Raw genomic sequence first — 21,505 nt, 5'->3', positions numbered from 1 at the left:
GGCATTTCTACCAACTGAGAGACATTTTCCTCTTTCTCGCTTCCATGTCCAATTATAGGTCTCTTACTTACAGTCCACATTGTGTCATTAAGCGACAAGTAATCCTCGACAAAAGGAAGCTTATGCATTTTTAGCCGATATTTCCGTATATTAACATTTAATGCCATATGTATTACATCCAGATTTTGTGCGCTAATCCCTCCAAAAACAGTAGATTTGGCTGAAGGTTCCATCAGTAGCTCTAATCCAGACATGAATTCTATTATCCCTGTCATGTTCCCGCAGTTATTTTAAGGGGGCATTTGTGTCAGTCTTGGTTTTAAAAAACACATGTTGGAATTAACTAACCCTTGTATCCTGTCAAATTTTGTGGATTTTCACGCTCCGTGGACCTTGAAACCCCAGCGATCGCACACTCACAGAAGAAGGTATGACAAGTGGTATTTATATGTTAATAGCTAGTTTTTTCTTTAGCGCGTGGAAGCGGTTCTCTTCCTGAGAACCAGATCTGGATCATGCAGCATATTTGCAAATAAGTCCATGTGGTTTGTTGCTGTTGGTCGGGGGTACCAGAAGGGTGGAGTCTAGCACTTCAAGGCAATGCAGATAAATGGGGGATGTGGTTAATCACAGAAAAGTGCACTAAATTGACTTGGATATCCATGATGCTTTGCAGTAATTGCAGCTCGTTGCCTTATCCTGTGTGGCAAGCTCCACCCATCTGACCCCGAAAAGGCGAAAACAAACCCTGTATCTGCAGATATCTGCTTGATCTGGTGTCAGCTAAGCATTCTTGGACCACACACTTCATGGAAATGACAAATACTGAACAGTATTTGGCTAAATTTCCTCATGAAAGTCAATGAAATGCTATCGAGTAGTCTGCCTGTAGTGCAGAAAAAGAGCTTTTTGCTCTTCAGTTTTATTGTTTTTCTATTTGTTATTCCGGGGTAACGACAAAGCAGCCCCCTCCCACAGCAAGCTGCCTTTGAGCAAGGCGCTAAGTAGAGCTCCAGTACAGTTGTTCACATTCCAGGAGCAGAAAGAAAATGTGAATGTGAGATAAAATTTGGATGTGTTTCAGGGATTCGTTGAAGAAGAGATTAATCGCTCAGTTAAGTTCTTTCAAATTTTATTAGAAAGTAGAAGTGTTTGCCAAAATAAAAAAAAGTTAAGCTTCAGCTTAACTGCTCACCAGAAACGTTAACATAAACTCAGACATCCACAATGTAAATATATACAATGTACACACTATTACCTGTCACACAAAACCACACGAAATACATCAAATACTTCCTGTATGTGTCATAATCAAGTACACAGAACTGTATGTGCATCTAATTACAGCGTGCCACATAAAGCTGCTCAGGTAAAATGGAAATATAAGATATATATTTGCTGTAAGCATCACATAAGATCCCAAAATGCAAAAGCAATATTAACTCTACCACATAAAACCACACACCAATGTAATATTATACAAACATCTACTGCTAATCACACAAAACAGGTGTGAATATGAAACAAATCTTAGAGCCGTGTGTGTGTGTGTGTGTGTGTGTGTGTGTGTGTGTGTGTGTGTGTGTGTGTGTGTGTGTGTGTGCGTGCATGTGCATGTGTGTGTTTTTAGATGTTTTGCATAAACATAGAAAACATAGATATCATGTTACCTAAAGTAAAATTACTGAAGTTCAGTTTAAATATATATAATTAAATACACCAGACAGTATATTCTATAGCCAATCACAAAAAACTGGGAAATGCAGTTTAAGTAAACAGGAAATGTGTAACTGTACATATCCCACCTCATGACATCACATGTGCAAAGTAAATATCCACGCCGTGTAAAACACGTATGTTACCCTGCGACATCGGCTTGTTGCAGCAGTTTTCCGGTGCAGGTTGCTCTTGTTTCGTGGTGATGAGGCTCACAGATCAGGAACAGTTGAGAGAGTTTCTTTCCTGACGTGCAGAACAAATGTCCCTGAGACACAAACTGAGGGAGGCAGCCCAACAAATAAGAAGAGCTGACGGGAGATGAAGGAGGGCGACGGGGAAATGGAGAATGCATTACATTTCAGGTCTCATTTGTGGAACCCTGGCTGATATGGAAATGCAGGAGACTAATAAATGACGGTTCAAGTGTTCGGATATGTGTAAAAATTCAGCATCCCGAGCCTCCAGAATACAATGTAAAACATATTACCAGTGATTGAAGGGTTTTTCCATGATGAGAAGGCCGCCATTAGACAGCAGCTCTCAGAATATGATTAACAGCACAGCAGACAGGGAAGAGGGGAGTCGTGGTCTTGAGACGGCAGATCCCTCGGGGCTCCTGACTTGAGTCTCGGCCGGCCACTTGAAATACAGCGCTGCCACGGTGGGGTCAGCGGAACACACACAGGCGCGCACACACATCGGTCTATCACTTCAAACAGCTTGGACACACAACTAATGGCGAAAGGGCCTTTTAAAGTGGCACACTTAAGCCCAGCACATCCCCCCATACCCATAATGCCTTATTTATGGCCCCCTGGCTCGCTATAAAACCAGCCTGTGTCAGCAGCTGGCTGCAGGGCCTCCAGGGATTAATTCACTTCATGCCAGAACGTAGCCTGCACCCTCGCCTGCCTTCTCCCTCAGTTCCTTGGCGCCCCGGGGACGCCGCAGCGCCGTGACATAGACCGCGTCCACACTAAGCTGGCAAAAAACGTTTTTAGTGTTAGCAAAAATATGTTTTAACCGCCTCAGAGTGGATGTGACCATAATCTGCCTGCACGCCACCCCTTCGTCTCCTCCCCGACATCCTCCGTCCAGCCCGCTCCGCCCACTTTGAAGCCTCCTCTGAAGGCCCTCGTGCGAACCGTCCTCCTCCTTTTGTGCTTTCATTCAGCCTCATCTCCTCCGTGCTGTCGACCCCCATCTATAAATATTTCCCTCCTCTCCCTCAGCCCTCCTTTCATCCATCCCTCGGCGTGCCACTGTCTCCCGTAACCTCTTTCCAGCTCCCACTTAAATGAAGAACGATCAGAATGATATATTCAGAAGCAGAAACACGCCCGTCTCTCCAGATCTTCACTCCACGCCAGTTTCCATTTCAGAAAAGTGAAGTCCACCGTCTGAATTATTCAACGCTTACTTTAAGACCACGCTCAAACTTTTGAACTGCATCTTGCATGATCTGTTCACAAAGGAGTGAATCCACTGGAAGCTCATTAGAAACACATTCTGGTCCATGTGGTGGTGATGGCGTGCACATTTTTACAAGCGGTGGTGTCAAAACAGATGCAGGCAGGTGATGAATTAGACGAAAGCATGTGAAGAAACGTCAGAAATGCAGGTGATTCGGTGGAGACATGCAGGATCTCACAGGAGTCTGGAAGTGATGTGGGTCATTCTGTCGCTGTGACATGTCACGCCCTGCCAGCGTTTTCTTATCTCAGGCTGTCCAGAAAATCAGGAATGAACAAATACTTGATGTATAAAATCTGTTTCATATTCGGCATATTTGGATCTTTCAGGCTTTAGAATAAACAGATCATATTAAAAGAAGTCACAATGTGCGGCGTGTCGGGAGCGGAGCTGTTGTTTTCTCTCTCATCACGTCTTCCTTTGACTCCCCCCGCTCACTCGCCTCCTTTGTTCCCCCATCCCTCCGCCTCCACCGTCATCCTTCCTTCACACTTGGCCTGTGTCCCCCCTCCTCATCCTTCCTTCCTTCTTCACTCCTTTATCTGCCACCCTCATCCTCATCTCTTCCCCTCCATTCCTTTGTCACCGCTGCTTTCAAAAAGAGCTCCCATCTATGGATCTTGACAGCGTTCTCCAGACAGCCAGCGGCCCCCCAGAGGGATCTGAACCGTGGAGAACCGCGTGACGGGCGTCTGCCAAAGACTGTGGCACCCTTCGAGTTTTCCATGGGTGCTCTTTGATGAGCTGCACTTGTAGGTCCTTCATGTGGGTGCATGTGTGTCTCTCTCTTGCATCAGATAGAACAGAGGATCTGCGGCTCTTCAAAGGGAATTTCTTCAAACAATTGGCTAAAATTAAAACGCATTAAAGTTGCTTATTTTTGGTTTTCCGCCGTTCGGTGACAGGTGTCTGTTTTGCGTGACTGTTCTTAGATTAATGCAGACGTTGTGGAACAATAAGGACTGAAACGCTCCTTTCAGACTCCACATGCACCTACACTTTACTTCATGTTACACTTTTATTAGCGGCTCAGTCGAAACTGGAAGCTTTGTGTCTGCATTTTTAATGAAAGTTAGCTTTGAATTCAGCGTCGGGGGAACATTTAAAAAGATGGCAGAGCGAAAACAGATCAGTCACAGCACGAGCTACACCTGTTCTGTTGGTTGAGCTCTTCTGCCTGTTGTTTATTTTTACAGTCAGTCAATATGATCAAAAAAAAATTCATCATTTATTAATAAATTAATCATTAACGGAAAGAAATATATAGCAGAGACATCACATACATATGAACAAATACACACACACCTTTGTATCATTGTCCCTCTGAGGACACTCCACTGCTCACCCTAACCCATGGATGGGGACAAGCCTGTCTCACACACACACACACACACACACACACACACACACACACACACACACACAGTCTAGTCACCCTGTCAACTCTTCCAACAGACTGTCTGTGTTCTCTGGGAGGGTCCAGACACACACATGCACACACACACACACACACCACACACTCACACACACACACACAAACCCACACCCACGTAGACCTCCACTCAGCCAGCCCTCCGTCAGGGGACGGCTGTAGCAGGAGATGTTTTGACAGGAGTCGGGGAGCTTTGTCTGCCAGGAAGCAGACAGTAGCCTGTGTGTGTGTGTGTGTGTGTGTGTGTGTGTGTGTGTGTGTGTGTGTGTGTGTGTGTGTGTGTGTGTGTTTACTGTATCACCTGTCCACATGAGGACACACAGCGGCCTTTTACTGCTCCATCCGAGATTTAGCCGGCAGGTTGAAGATATTTTTTTCCTCTGAGCTCGTCTCATAAATGACAGGCTTTGATTGTGTCCTCTGACTTTCATCTGTTAGAGTGAAACAGTAAAGGGTTTCATTTCAGGCTGCAGCTAACAATCAGGTTTATTATCGAATAATGGGCTGATTGTTTTCTCAGTCATCTGTTGTGTCTATAAATTGTGTAAAAACAGTGAGAAATTGTTGTCATGGTGTATTCACATGCTCGTTTTATTCAACCAGCAGTCCAAAATCCAAAGGCTTTCAATCAAATATCAGAAATGACAAAGAAAAGCACCAAATCGTCACATCTGAGAAGCTGAAACCGCTTTAAAAAACAATCAATTTGCTACCAAAATAGCTTCAGATTAATTTTAATTCCACTGACGAAGCAGCTAATATCTGCAGCTGCAGCATCATTCCTGAAGGCTGCGTATAATTGTGCCCGGTTTGGGAAGAAGTGCGCTTCTACCTGGAATTCATCAGACAAATAATTTCCTGATAGCAGATATCACTTTACACCTGCTGTTTTCCAAACAGTGGGAGATCCAGTGGAGGGATTTTGTCGTCTTAAGCTGTTTGACGCAGGTTCAAAATAACTTTTCTTCTGGTTTTTTAACAGTTAATTAAATTTTTTTGGCTGAATTTGATTAAGAAATTCTCCAGTAATTGAACAAAAAAACACTTACAGCAGCGACATTATTGCTGGCTCTGAACAAAAGCTTTGCACTGCAGCCTGTTAAAGCGCCGACCAACACGCACTCACAGAGGACAGATGGTGACAAATCGTAAGCTATTCCACTTTTCCACCACGTCTTCACTTTGCTTCTAGAACTAATTTCCCCCTGACTCACCAAATCCCACAGAATTTCCACCTGTGAACAGTCCCAGTGGTCAGCACAATGGGGAGTTCAAGCTGCGTCCAGTTGAAAGCCAGGAAGAAGCGGAGGGGGGATCGAGACGATGCAGGGAAACAAGAAAGAGGAAGCGTCTGTACCCTGCCGCTGCTACGGGTGTTTCACGGTGGGCCTCCTTTGCAGCGCCTGTCTGGAGGAGAAGCAGGATCGTCTTTATGAGTGTCTGCCGTGCCTGGTGGCCCTCGGCTGCAGCTGGTTCTGTGGGATCTGCCGGTGGAGGACAGGGAGGAGGGTACCCAGGATTTCCTTTAAGATGACTGCGGGACTCTGGAGACTTCAGCTAACAGATGTGACGTTTAACAGCTCTAACATCTGTTTCACCAGGAGAGGTTAACTGCAAGTTAATGTTGGGAGTGATAGTAGGTCTACAGAGCTGAGCTGCAGGGAAGCATAAATAATCTTTGTGGTTGAGCCAAACCTCAATATGTGGAGCTGAATAACCCCAGTTTCTCTCGTTAAGTGAGAATAACCACATAAAAAACCTGAAGCAGCAGCAGCAGAAGAAGAAGAAGAAGCACTGTTTCTGTGGAGGAAAGAAAACGCAGCTTTGACATTGGACCTCTTGCAAGTAGCCACATGTGTTTTTGTGAGCTTCTCTGCCCTCAAATATAAGTTACCACACTGAAGCGTCCACTCAGTGAGCTCAACATCCACAGCTCGTCCCCCAGAGGAGTGTGTGTTCACCACATGTCTGCGCGTGTGAAGGGTTTGGACATGAGAAACGTGAGTGATGTGGCTCAGGAGGTCGAGCGGCCATTCGGCACTCTGCGTGTCGAAGCATCCTTGGGCAAAATCCTGGACCCCATGCTGTGCCATCGCTGTGTAAATGCTTAAAAAGGCTCGTAATGAGCTGGCGGGCGAGCCAATGTATGACTGTGTGACTGTAAAACAGTCCACTTACCCTTTGAACTGTTGGTATCATTGTTGATCTTATCAATTCAGCTCTTATCGATTGAGTTGATACTTGTTCAGTTCTGTCTTACATTATGAACCAGAGTTCACCGTTTTGCCTCATAAGCCTTCAAATACATTCATCTGTTACTCAAACACAGACTTCCTGGATCAGATTTCGGATGTCTCACCGATACCTGAAGCAACTTTCCGCCACCGACGCAGCCCTGTGCGTGTTTTTATATTCAGTCTGAACGCCCACCAACAGTCAAAGCCCATCGCATCGCTGACATTTACTCCAGCGTGAAAGAAGCTCAGGGTCTGAACCGCCGAAGAGGCTCTGCTTAGCTTTTAGAAATGACACGACACAAAGCGAAACGCTGCTTGCGTGTTGTCGTGTTATTTTTAAAAAGTGTGATTTGGTGGTTTTCTTTGACTTAAAATCTAAAAATTTGTTTTGGTGCTCTGGAAAACACGTCCTTGCCTCCAAACACTACCGTACATTGAATATTTCATGAAGTCCCAGTTTTTAATGAATGCTGCTGCACTTCAGCTCCATTCCCAGGAGGAATTTGTTTGGAAAAACAAATGTTATGCTCTGTGCTCAGAGTCGATTGGGTAACCGAAATGTTTTATAGATAAGAGCAGACATGAGTCACTGTATACTAATTTGACATTTTTACATCTTTGTCAGAACTAAAACAAATGTGAAGCACAGAGCAGATCTTTAAATATAACATGCAAACACGTCCTCTTCGAGATCAGCTGCCTCCCTTTAAAACGATAACACACCTGACTGTCGTCCGCATGTTGATGAAAACATCATTCAGTTTCACGTCCGAGCAGCGTTTGCACAGAGCAGTGATATGGATGGTTTAAGTGCACGTGAGAATGGGCTCATGTTGTGATCGTGGCTTTGCCAAATTCCAGCCTCTGTCTGAGCAGTCTGCCTGGCATCTAGGACACGCATTACCATGGCAATCATACATCAGATACTCACTCTTTCTCCCTCAAAATTGCCTGCTGTCACAAGATGCCTCTAGTCTCATTTTCCTCCGACGCAGCCCTGAAACAGAGGGAAAAGGGCCCCCTGCCTCTTGATGATAATGGATCCTAATTTGACTTAGATTATGATTTATCAGATGCTGCTGATGCATCCGTCGGCCAGCTCTGCACAGCTCTCTGAAAATGGGAACCATTACAAGTGAGACGTCCATTCGTCACCCCCCGGTCGCCATGACAAGGGAAGAGAGAGTGCCGTATGAGCTGGACCATGATGCCTGCCCCAGAAATTAGACTGCTCCAATTCGATTTCCTTTCTCTCTCTCTCTCGATGTCAGTCTCCCTCCCCTCCCTTTCATTTCTCCCTGCTCTCCCTCCTCACCAGCCCAGCCCAGCACCAGAATTATCTGGGAGATACGCATCAGCCAAACCCTTACCTTTCTCACCAAAACTGGGCTTGGAATTCCAATTTAGCCTCGCTCTACTTATTTCCTTCGGCTGCGTACAATCGCCTCAGCCGCAGCCCAAATGACTGTTATCTCACTATTCCTTTCTCTGTCTCGTCGCTCATTTCCTTTCTCGCCTTTAAAGGGTGATCCATTCTGCTGTCATAGAGGAGATGAGTCCTTTCTGTGGTGGCTGTGAATAATGTCACACTCGCACTGTCCGCTTCCTAATGTACAGATCTTTGTGGCAGCTAGCTAATGTAGGCTGCATTGTGCAATTCAGTCTTTGATACGGACAAAGATACGTTTTTGAGTCTTTCTGACTCCTTGGATCTCAGGCGTCCGATAGCGTCACTCATTATTATTCAGTACAGTTATTTTTGCCAAATTTGAAACACCTAACAGCTCTGCACTGCAGCCCCGTGTCACTGCTGCTATAGGAGAGTGTTGTCCTGAAGAGTCCACGTTTCAGATTTGGTTTGGACCCTTTTCTGTTGCTATTTGGATCTGTTTGGGTTTTTGGATGCTTTGTCTGTGGCTCACTTTCAGACTCCTTTCTGGTCCTTTTTCGCATCAAATCTTGTGTTTTTGGACATTAAATTTTTTTGCACTGCCAGTTTTCAGGTTTACCTGGAGGTCATAACACGTTCGAGCCTCCAGTTCACCACTGTGACGGCACATTCGGCGGTGGGTCGGCACTTGAATGTGCTGTTTTTGCAAACAGAGGCTTATTTTGACCCCAATTATCTACAATTTTTATAGGTGCATTGCATTTATCCCTTGATCTTCTTCCTAGAATCAGGCTAACATGGGCCAACAGTAGTCTCCTGCATCCTGACGAGAACCACTGCTGAAGCTGAAATATTCTAGACTCCATTCTTTCCTCAAAACAAAGAAAGAATCTCCAAGTTCTACTCTGTGAAGCTCAGCCAGCAGCAAAAGACAAGAGCCAAAGAACTTGTGCAAATGCAGTTTTCTGATTCAGACTGAACTTTATTCATGAGTATGAAGAAGTCGGGCCTTGTTATCAATGGTTAGTTTAGCTGAGACCTCATAAAAATGTAAAAAAAGAAAGTTGGACTCTTTAATGCCTCCCTAATCCACCGCTGATAAGACGGCGCACTCACCCTGCTGGTTTGAAAATCCTCTCCTCTTCCCCTCACGCTTTCATCTCGCACTGTGCGTCCTCAAACTCTGCCAGTAATTTGCACAACCTGTAGGAAAACGCAGCCCTTGTGGGCACAGGCAGGTTGAAACTCGATTTCACTTCTCCACAGAGTAGTTAAAGCACCACTACAAGTTAATGGGCTAGAAGAGCCTACTTTACGGCCATGTTGACACAGAAAGGAATAATTAGTAGGGTGCGATGCTGGCTGTGGTGGAGCCATTAACTCAGAACACCCTTTATCCAAATCTTGTTGCCTGGTTACAGTTTCCCCAGGTGGCTGGATGTGCTGAATCACGGTGATCAGCTATGAATCATAAAGACTAGTGGCCTGCAAGCATTAGTTATGATTGGTGGGATCATAACGGCGTTGTGAAGCTCAGATATATTACAGTAAGAGGCTTATCTGACAGCACAGATCTGTCCGTTGACTGATAGAATGGCGCGGCGTGATAGATGCCGTCTCCCGTTAACCCTCTAGTCAGTGTCGGCGTGTGAAGGGGAGAGAGCAATGGAGCGAGGTGTGATAGAGACGCGGCACGAGTGTGTGCGTTTATATGTGTGTGAGATGAATAGAAAGGAGGACGCAGACAGACGACTGAAGGCTGGAAGAGCAACAAAGAATCTGTTGGTTTTTGTGAGCAAGTTGGAATTTCTCAAGCCAAAGAGAGAGGAAGGAGCGTCGGCGTCCATCACACGGCGTCCGGTCTTACCTGCGTGTCGTTATTATGCTTCCCAACACAGAGATCATCATCTGTCTGATGGATGAGTTCAGACGCTGCTTTGTCACCTTTGCATCAGCTGTGATGGCATGTCAGATTGTGAGGCGGCGTTAACGTGGATAAGATCGGCTATCCGCTTACCTATTTAGCATTTCAATGTAAGGAAGGAGGAAGGAATCGCAGCTTATCACAGATAGTGAGGAATAATAGAACAAAGAGGCAAAGAGCTGGAGCAGATTGCAGCAGTTAGCTTGCAGTGTCTGTATTACTGAAAGACAAATTTGGCTAATAATAGTGATCAATTTAAGCAACTCATCATCCCTTGATGACAAAGTAGCTTGTCAGTGCCTCCAAAGTGGCTCCTACGGGCCGCCTCTATGGATTACGTCTTGTTATTTAGGTGTAACTAAAGCTACTTGGTTAGAAAAATGTCGTGATTGATGGAAACGTCTGTTGGTAAAACCAGAGGACAGAATCACTCTCCAGTGTCTAAGTCAGACACTTTGTACTTGCAGCCATCCTCCATGCATCTCCAGTCTCCACCGGTTTTGCCTGCCAGATTGTGCTTATTTGGTCATTTCTTGTGTTTCTACCATGGACATGAAGGCTTTAACGTTCTTTTTTGTAATTGTGTTTATTGTTGTTGTACGATGGGGAGTATGCACGATTGGGTGTTTTATTTTGAAAATTTACTGGATTTTCTTCACCGTTCCTGTGTCTGACTTCCTGTCTGCTCTGTGCAGGCAGATACGTACCAGGTGGAAATTAGGGGGTAGAGAGCATCAACATGCTGCTATTTGTACATCCGACCAGAGTCTTGACTAAACGCTGCTTCCATGTTTCACCGTGTTGCAGTGCCAACAGGTCATTCATCAGGACAGTGGAGTAGATCCCACTGATGAAGCCAGCTTTGACATTATTTACTCACAATAATGGATTTTTGAATGGTCGGCGTAACAGAGGCGTGGCGGGCCGTTGTTCAACAGTACGTGTGATCTTGTGGTATTTTACGCTGAATGCATCCATGTGATTAGATCGAACTCAGACTGCTCATCGTGATCTCAGAGTAAAAGCTTCTGAGAGCGTCTGTGAGGAGGTGGGACTGCAGCTCCCGCTAAACCACATGTGAAATGACCCTGCAGATTTTACGGCGACACAGTCAAATGTTGCTCCTCCGCGCAATCCGATGGGGATTTGAGTAATGAAACTTAAATGGCCCACATAGGACAGCCTGCTCCCCACCTTCGTTAAAAGTAGGACAGGATTACAGATATCAGGAATGCAGTCCAATTTATTTGCTTGTAAGCGAGCAGGCCAGCATCGATACGCTGATGTGTGCAACCATGAAATTGGCCCATGAATTAAAATATTGCTGCGTGCCGCGCCATTATTTCCTCCAGTGGCGCCATGGCTTGAAATCCAAGCCCAGTTACCCATCTTGCTTTAAGCATGAGTGTGTGTATGTGTGCATACATTAATATCAGTCAAATATTATATTACCATCTCTGACATTTCTGACCAGCGGTGCCCCTGGAAAAATAGAGATGCCCTATAAAACTGAAAACCAATTAAATTCAATCCGTTCCGTCGATGGATTCCAGTGTTTACTGTCTGCTTTGCACAAGTGTTGACACCCTGTGGGATTGCTAAGGCTCAGAATGAATGCTACTGTAAGTCGCAGGACGGGATCGGGGTGAGATTTCATGCGCTGCACGAAATTAATCATTTTTAGAAAAGTGGCTTACTGTTGGATTGAAGAAAACGAGTGAATTGTTTCATTCCAACACACGACAGATCCTCTGTGGGACGAAACGCACTCAGTTTATTGAGCATTGTTTCAGACGATTTTAAAGTCAAACTCTTAAAATGATGGAGAAGGAAGCCAAAGTACAGTATTACTGTGTTTGTGCAGATTTCCAGTGACTCATCACACACCGACTTGAATCATGACTAATGTCAAATTATGATGTGCATTCAAAGCAGCCTACGTTTCTCTGCAGAGCTGCAGTTGTTGAAGCTGCCCAGTGACTGCTCCTCCTACTGCAGCATTTCAAAACTCAACTCAAGAGCCATATTTCTCTCGCGCTGAACACACACACACACACACACACACACACACACACACACACACACACACTAATACACACTCAGCCACTCAGCTTGGCACGGCATGCTGGCGTTGCACCAGAGCTGTGCCCTCTGAGGAGGGAGCGGTGCGATCCGAGCCGGGCCGCGGACGTGCAGCTTGGGTGTGATCCGGCCTGGGTTACAGAAGGTGTTAGCTAAATTCATTAGCCTCTTAACTTCCCTGTCAACACAAGCTCGTTCGCCGAATGGGAAATTCTGCTGGGCTGTTTATCTTCTTTTGCATACTAACTGATTTGTTTGTGCAGTTTATCAACACGCAGTCCCACTTTGCTCGTGCTCACTCAATTGACGTGAAGAGGCAAATGCCAGGGATTTGATAATGAGCTGCTAAGTGTGGAGATATTGTATCGATTGGCATCTAATTGCTATGTTTCTGCAGATCAATTTGGCTCTGTCAGTGTTTCAGGGTTAAGCCCATGTAATCCAGAGTAAAAGCAAGATCGGGTTAATAAGAGCCTAAATGGCCTCAGACACAACAGACACAGTGGCCTCTTGGCCCCTTTAATCTCTCCAGCGCATCAACAGACACCAGTGAGGCGGTGAGTAGTCAAGCATCTGAGCTAATCCTTTTCAACCTTTATGTATCTGAAGAAGACCAACTGAACATGTGTGGTGTTTTTTCAGCAGCTCACCCGCAGACAATACGCATGCACCAGCTTCTCTTTTTCTCTAATTATTGTATTTTGCCTCGCCCACATCGGTTTATTAAATACCAATAATTCAGCCGCAGTGATTAAACAACACTCGTCAGAGAGGAGCGTAACTTCATAGAAAACATTATATTCCAAGCTGTAAACTTTGTCTCGTCTCTGAAGCTCTACCAATAAAATCTACCACAAAAAAGCTGCCTTCCGAAAACAAAATCCAAGTCTTTAAAAATCATGCGACCAGAAGAAGTCTGCAGACATTTTATTAAAAAGTATAGCCATTAAATCACGGTATAAAACACATTAAAAGATAAAATAGACTTCATCTTAAGTCTTAGACAAATAACTAAACTAAACAACAGTGCTGCTCTTCAGGAAGAGCATTAAACCTACTGGTTTCTGTGACTAATGCTTGTGTATTTTAGCGTAACTGTACACATAGATTTTTGGTTCAATTGTGCTTCACCTGAAGTTCATCGCTGCTGTTTCCTTTATGAGACAATATGCTGGCAGTTGAGGTTTGTACCATACATCAACAGCCCATCTTTCACACTCTAATCGACTTTGAAACACACTGAAAAGGTGAATTACTCATTAAAATTAAAGTCTTTCTAGTATCCACCCATCACTAACGAGCAGCAACAACATCAGCGCCAGATTAGTGTGGAAGTGTGGATTTCTTTGGGGGGGGGGTCTGATCTTTGCGGCTTTGCTGCAGCACATAACGGAGACGCTGGCGTGCGACTACTCACAGATGGAGCGTTAGCCGCTAGCACCAGTTAGCAAGGGCATCAGTCTCCCTCCTAGTTGTCTGCGAGCCTTCGATCAATAGACCTGGATTATCATCTCCAGCATCTCAGTTCATTTCTCACAGCAGAGAAAGGCTCCACCAGCTGCTCTCTCTTTGTCGCAGGATGTAGGGCCTCGTTCCCCCATCTGATAAGATTACAGAAACTAACCGCCACAGCTGCTGCGTTCGGGGGAAACACGTATTCACGACTGTTTTCTTACTGTGCGTATCGCTACATCAGTTAATGTTTATTTAACAGGCCGGCGTGCTAGTCAGTACAACAGTCACATTCGAGATGGGAATCCCATGACTACCCATACTTAATTAAATGTTTAATTAAGATGGTGGCTTTTAATTAAAAAGTTGATGATTATGAATTAAGGATTATTGGCAAATGAAATAGATAGGCTATCACAGAATACAATGCGTGCATTATTAAGAGCGAGGTGTGATTTTATTTGAATCAGCGTCTGTTAATTTGGACGAGGGAAGAAGATGCCCTTTCATTTACAGATGAAATGGACTCTGAGGAGATTTTAGACCCACTGGCTCGGCCGGCTTTGTTAACGGTCCTTCGTGCAGTGCTGCATGTGCGCTGCGTGTTTTGGGGTGACGCTCCCTTCAAGTGTGAACCAACAATGCTGCTCTTGGTATCCTCAAGGTCACCCCACTTGGAACCACTCGCCACGAGGACCCTCATCACAAAACAGACACGAGATCCACTTGAATCTCTCCATCCCGCAGGCCTCGGCACTTCGCCCTGCTTCACGTGCTCGGCTGGTCCTTGTGGGCCAGCTGGTGGCTACTGGGGTCAAATACAGCTGTTTCTTTTCTACTGCCCACACTCTCAGATTTGCATTCATTTCAAGGGCACACTGATCCTCTAAAAGTCACCAAGTCCTCTAAACGAGTGCACGGTTCTTAAATGTACGCCCATGTGCAGTTTGTGGTAGGTCTGAGGGATGCTCCTATAGGCATGGGAAGAGCAGCCTGTGTGAATGAGGCCATTCATTTATAATCCACAGGATTAGGACTCCGTCCATCAGCTGCCCCCGTCACTTACTGTGCATCGCCCCATAGATGCCTTCCCTCTGTCTATTGGCATGCTTTGATTGGGATGCGTGGAAGCAGCATCAATGTCAGGGGGGATTTTGAAGTGACAGCACAGATCTGATAAATCCTATTAGCTTGGACTTGGGTCCAATTTGGACCACTTCCTCTTCTCTGGCGCCTTTAATTGCTTCCATCCTGCTCTCAAAGCTTTGTTTTTTGCATCTTTAGATCATGTTGTGGTTTTGAGATTGCAGTCCGGCCACAGCACAGCCCTCAGATCCTGCAAAAAAAAAAAAAAATAAGGTGGTACTCAGATCAATTCAACATCACTAAATCCTTCAGATGAGCCAGATTGGTTAAACCTTATTCTTAAAGCTTCATTTTTTTGCAATTCCATTGTTTCACCACGCTGCATTAGAACGTCGCGCAGCAGCACGGCTCTGCAGTCAAAGGCTGCCCACAGTGCAGACATTACATCTCCTCAAAGCCTCCCTCCTTCCCAGGCTTAAGAGCGAGACAGACAGCTTTTCAGGAGGCACGCCCGGCCATGAAAGGCAGGGCGCATCTCGCCACAAACAGCTCTGCTGGCAGGCCAGTCAGCAAGCCACAGTGCTGTTATTGAGTCCCAGAGACGCTCCACTCAACAAAGCCACACAGTGACCTTTCAGCCCCAGACAGCAGTGCCAGATATTGAGTGAGCCTGTCCAGAGGATGAAGCTCATCTCAGACTAAATCTCAGCCCACTGTTCCTCGCTGTCTCTGGGGTTTTTTTGGCAGTACGGTTATAGTGAAGCGTTGCTCTTTCTCTGATTGATTTACGGTGTTTTGTCGGACTAGGAGATTGGAGATCTTTGATCCCTTTATTGGAGTTTTTCTTCCATCCGGTCTCTGGGGTTCTCATATATAAGATGGGTCTATAGGTTGCTTTAATGATGATACACTTCTGATTACAAGGTCGACCGGCTACCTCAGGAGAGGCAGCATCTCTCAGCTGACGAACATTGAGGGACTTCTTCATACTGCGGACTGACTCGATCCAAAATTAGAGACAAATTCTCATCTTTGTGATTTCTTTTTGTAGTGCTACGACATCTGTTTACAGGTCACTCGCTGTTAGATGTGAGCCTTTTTTGCGCCCGGCATTGAGGCCTTGACCCACAGCTAGACGGTCACACATGTACCGCCTGTCAGGTCAGCTGTTTTCTAAAGAGGCCAAGCGGCTGTGTTACATATCATGGAGATTAACAGGATCACATGTGACAGGTTCCTGGTCTTTAACAGGCCTGACTGGCTCTGGCTTTTCCATTGTGGGCGTCTGGAGTTAATAGCTGGATAAGTTGGTGCTGCTGCTGTGTTTTAGGTTACAGCATTATGATCCTGCTATCCGGTTGTTTTTGCGATGGATGAAACGAATTAAATAGTTATTGCAGTTATATTATGCTTATGTGGACTCGTACTTGGACTCATGGAGATGAACTGATATTCTGGTCTGTTTAAACTGTGCAGTAACTGTTATAACCGGCTAATAAGGATGGATTTCCTTTTTCATTACCACATTGTGGTTTTTTGCGTGTGCACATGCTTTTTTTCTTTATATCTGTATTTTCTGTGTTTTGACCATAAAGTTTTCCTTTGTAAGCTGAAAAAGGTTTGCAAAGCCAAACTTAGGGGAGCTTTGGGGCTGGAAAGGTTTGACCCTTTGAGTTTTAGAGATAAGACAGTCAGGAACTTCCTGGCGGAGTTAGAAAGTTGAAAAATCACGCCCCCCCCACTGGTCCCTCACTCATCGACCCTGACGCTTCTATTCATACACACCGCTTTAGAGGGAAAATGTGTTAATTAGTTTCCTCTGTAAAAGGCCATACCTTTGTATTTAACACCAACCTTTCCTCTTATTTGTACATATATTTCTCTTCGTTTATGAGCTCAGGGACTGAACTGGCTTTAGAGGGAAAACTCTCTTAAAAGTACGAAATAAACCTTTACTAAAGCTGGATGGATGGATGTCAACACTGAACAACCCTCACTGTACATGCTGGCAAACATCACATTCAATCACAGTTGGTTGTTGAGCAGATAGTTGTGAGTGACCAGCATTTGTTCAATGAACTATGAGAAAGTTACAATGAAGGCAGCATTGTTTGATGTGAGCACCGCAGGGCAGCACCAGACAATAGCAGTGCAGCAGTTGAATGATACGAGGCCAAGAGGGGTGTGTTGTGGTACTGCTCACCGTTCACCACCAGTCTTTGTTCATTGTATGAATAATACATCAGAGGCACATTAGTTTGATTCATATTGCTGCTGGCTCTGCTGTAAGCCCGCTCTTGGCTCTGCCCTCGCTCATCATGTTGTACGTTTGCTCTGGGTTGAACGTATCTGGGTTGCTTTTCTCAGTGTCAACAGTGCGTTTGATCAGTTCGTGGACGTGGACTTCATCGTTCAGGCCGTTTCCGCCTGCGCTGATGAAACCAGGTCACTTGTTCACAATGGACCTCACACACTCATCCATCTTTCCCCCCTCTTTTCTCTCTCCTCTCTGCCCAGTAACCGACTAGCCCCTAGCAACCACGACCGGATACAGAGGCTGAGGCAGGAGTTCCAGCAGTCCCAGAGCATCCCGGACGACCCCGACGACCGCAGGAGGACCTACAGCTTCGAGCAGCCCTGGGTGAGTGTCTGAATTGACAGGAGCCTGTAACTCAAATCCACTGTCGGCCGGAGGGGACGGCCTGGCCGTGAGACTGGTAATGTCAAGAAACGACCTCTACCAGACCAACAATCTGGACATGTGACTTCAAATGGTAGCCTGAGGAGAATGCTAACAGTGTTAGCACCTGACAGTGCCTGTGGCTAACTGCAGAATGGTGCTAACCATCACTAACCCCATTACTACCAGCCATGAACGAGACTGATGATACCACCCTGTCCTCACCTTAGGAGTACCATTAACCTCCATGGGCCTTCCTGGCTAACTGTGCGAATGCTAACACCCCTCACCCTCAAACGTTCAACCACCTGCATGCAAGAGTTTGCACACCTCCTGACGCAACCATCACTAACCCCACCCACCTGTCACAACCTCTACTCATCCATCGTTCCTGTTTCTGTCTGTCAATCATCCACATGGACCCGCCCACCACCTCATGGACTTGTTTTTGTCTTCACGACGTCTCCGTGTACGGGGGTCTCATTTGTAAACCCTGTGTTTTAACTGTGCCTTTCTCCAGTTTAAAGGTGGGCTTGTGTACATTTTAACTGGCGTTTATGTAATTCAAAGCTTCAGTGGCTGAGAAGAGGGATAATTAGAGCATTCTGAAGCAACAAGGGGTAATAATGAGCGAACAAAATCTGACTGCCTTCAAAGTTTTTTGGGGGTGATGAAATCTCTTGTCATATTTTTAGTATTTATTTTAGTCCTCCCTGCTTCCTGAAGTGTACTTGGTTTTACATGATTTTGAGTAACAAATGATACGAACAGTCAGCCGGAGCAAATTTTAAATCTTAAAGATGAGATTTTACTACTTTTTTTGTACTTGGTAGCATCTCTGTGTAATGTTTGTTGTATTATTGTTTTACACACTGAAGGAGTCATTTTCACCACATTCCTTTGTCTAGTTTGGGCCAACACACATTTCTGTTGATTTCACACATATTCTGTCACAACCTAACACAAACACATCAAAACACAGTACATGGTATTCTAATTAAAATATGCTACGGTGAGCGGTAGCACAAATGTGTGCTGTCCCAGACTAGACGTCAGGTGTGTTGTAAATTCGTCCTTTACACAAATAATATGAGTCGTCCTTGTTGGTTGTTTCTCTACACGAGGTCTTTTTGCACACAGCTGTGTTTTTGTACGAATCTGTATGGACTCTTTTTACTGCTGGTGTCTACACTACAATTTCCCACTGAAGCTTTGCCCAGTCTTTGGTGTGCAATGGGAGATTTTGTTCCTACGATTTATAATTGAAATGAAATGATAAAGTGAGAGATCACGAACCACATCGTCTGTGCTCTGGCCTTTCTTTTCCAGCTGATAAATCCAATAAAAATGTATAGTTTTGTTTTGCATTCGGCAGTATCAACCAGAGTCGTGCGTTTTAATGGGTTCAGTGGACTGGTGCGCATTCCAGCTGGTATTGTAGGGAAAAAGCAGGACAGTGTGGGAAAGAAGAGCGTAGGTCACGTCTCTCTTTGTCTCTGAACAACTGAGCATGCTCTCAATTAAAGGGCTCAACAATACTGCAGTATTATGTTTGTTTACATCAACTGCAGCGCATTTGCTATTGTCACAAGCCTTGTTTTCCCATGAAAACTCAGTATCAGGTAACCAAGACTCTAACTGTTGAGGATTCCCTGGTTTGCAGAGAGAGCTTTAGGACATTTTAGGTTTCCTCACATTTTTCTTCATTAGCCTGCAGTGGGGTCGTACATGTGGTGAACTCAATGTTACTTGACCAAGTTGGAACCATGATGACAATGAATGAACCGTTCATTTTTTGGTGGTCTGGATGAATATTTTATATTTCAAACAAAGTTTCAGCTCTGTCTACCAGGAACCCTCTGTTGTTCCAGCATGGGTTCAGACTGAGGAACCCTCTGCTGGTCTCTCTAAAGCCCTTTATTGTCAGAGTGCTGCTCAGGCTCAGGCTTGCTGTAGTAATTGCCTGTTATTAGACTCATGCCCTGGCCTCACTGGTGGGCCATATGGAAAGCAGGAGAATGTGTCTTTGAAATTCAGTTACCTCCCCCATGCATATATTACATTTTGTTGCTTCATCTGAGTGATGTGCTGCAAACCTCAAGGAGCCAGTGTCCTTTTTCTTAATTTACCTGCAGCTGTCCCACTTACGCTCTGTGCCAGGACAGCACTGCATACGAGATACTGCTTACATTCATATGCTGTTTTTATGTGGCAGGAACGTGGTTGTATGATACGAGCAAAGGCAAATGGAGCCGTTAAATCTGAAGAAGGTTCATTGAGTATAACATCGGTTTAGTGCTGAAATGATTCGTCAAATAATGGTTTTGGGAATTCAACAGTTTTAATTATCATTTGAAGTAATTGAAGCAACGAGAGGATTTTCTGTGTTTCTCGGATTTATGTCATAGTAAATGGAATATCTTCACTTTTTGGTCCATTCAGCAGTCCAGAACCCGCAGTGAAGACATCAGCCCGGACTCCCAGAAACCGTGATGGACATTTTTTAGTATTTTTGGACATTTTTTTTTCAACTAAACGCAAATAGATTCATCTAAAAACTGCAGAGAAGAATTGATTCTCTGCTGCTCAGGACCCTGTCAGTGTCACGTTGTACCAATTAGACAGAGATCCCTGAACAGGTGATGGAAGCATTCATCATGTGGTGCACCTTTGCGCCCGGTTTGAACACCTCAGACTCACCTTTTCACAGTGAAGCATCTGTTAAATCCGTCCTTCAGTTTGTACTGTCCTCTGTGCTTGATTGGCCCAATTATCCGTTTTACAACACAAGCTGTTGGGCCACATGACTGTCATCAGTGTAATATCTCTTCTTTGCGACGGAAGTGCTCTTCTTCTTTTTCACCATAGTTTGGGGAGCAGAGGAGGATTGTGGGTAACGCGGTCTAATTCCATCAGGATGACTGATGCCCGCTCTCCCGGCAGCAGCGCGCCAGCTTTATTGCACTCATTTATACCACTATGGGAAAAGAGAAGTTCATTCACTTGATGGTGGGGGTTTACAAAGGGCATAATATTGCCTCTTGTATTTTACAGTAACATTTTAATACTGCTATTATCTGGATCCCTTTAGGGCATTTTCCCCCTCACCTCCACGATCACGACGAGCTAACATTCCCACTGTAGGAATATTCAACACTCCCAAACTGCTCGAGGGATTTTTTTCATCATGTGGAAAATATTGGGACTGTAATTTACCCGCAGGTAATTTTCAGTTCAGCTGTGGAACGAGGGCTGTGTGGGCGCTCACCCCCTCCCACTCAGTCGTCTGCCAGCCTGTCGTTATTGTCGGCCGAGCGGCGAGGCAGTGCCAATCAATCCCAGAGATGATTGCCCCGGCTTCATTTGGTTTAAAGGGGAGTGTCTCTTTAGCACTCTTAATCGTTTTATGGCCTTCCCACCAACCGATGCCCGCAGTGCTCCCGCCAGGCTCTCAATACGTTGCACAGTCATAAAAGTAATTAGATTGGTTTTGTGTTACGACTGATCCGCACACAATTATTGAACCCACACCGCTAATGAACATCGGAGGAGCAGAAGGAGTTGTGGTACAAGTGTGGGCTGGACCTCGAGGTGCTGCCCTGCTGCTGACAGACACTTTAGTGTGTGCTTTATGTGTGTGTGCGCGCTCAGCTTTACGTTCTGGACCGAAAGGTAGCGTTCAACTTTCTGAAACCTGTCAATCTCGGCCGCTTTACCCAGCTACTGCTAACATGTACGGAGGTAAGAAAGAGGCCAACATTTGACCTCGAACCCAAGCTCACGACCACTTCTGTCTCTTCCTGCATGTAACTTGAATACAACAGCACAAGTGCCTTTGAGGAGTGTATGAACGTGGGTGCCATTACCCCGCCTTTGAACTGTGAACTCTGTGAGACGACGTTGACCTCAGACCGAGAGCTCACATCAGCATGAGAATGGGATGCTGCCATGACGGCAAGCTTTTCATCCTGCCCTCAAGTGTAGCTGATGGGATCTAGTATAAATACAAGACATTAGACATTTAGACGTG

General features: G+C 45.2%; 1 protein-coding gene across 7 annotated transcripts in view; it reads left to right on the top strand.

The window, feature by feature from the left end:
* The window catches only part of pard3ab (par-3 family cell polarity regulator alpha, b), a 207,466-nt gene that overhangs the window by 175,673 nt on the left and 10,288 nt on the right, over window positions 1-21,505 (top strand). For all 7 annotated transcript variants that reach the window (XM_076744050.1, XM_076744048.1, XM_076744047.1 and 4 more), the window contains one exon: window positions 17,313-17,436. In XM_076744050.1, coding sequence (XP_076600165.1) covers window positions 17,313-17,436 — 124 coding nt within the window. The remainder of the gene's footprint in view (window positions 1-17,312; window positions 17,437-21,505) is intronic.

This window comes from Chaetodon auriga, chromosome 12 (genome assembly GCF_051107435.1).
Source record: "Chaetodon auriga isolate fChaAug3 chromosome 12, fChaAug3.hap1, whole genome shotgun sequence".
Classification (NCBI taxonomy): Eukaryota; Metazoa; Chordata; class Actinopteri; order Chaetodontiformes; family Chaetodontidae; genus Chaetodon; species Chaetodon auriga.
This window is presented reverse-complemented; position numbering and strand designations above follow the sequence as displayed.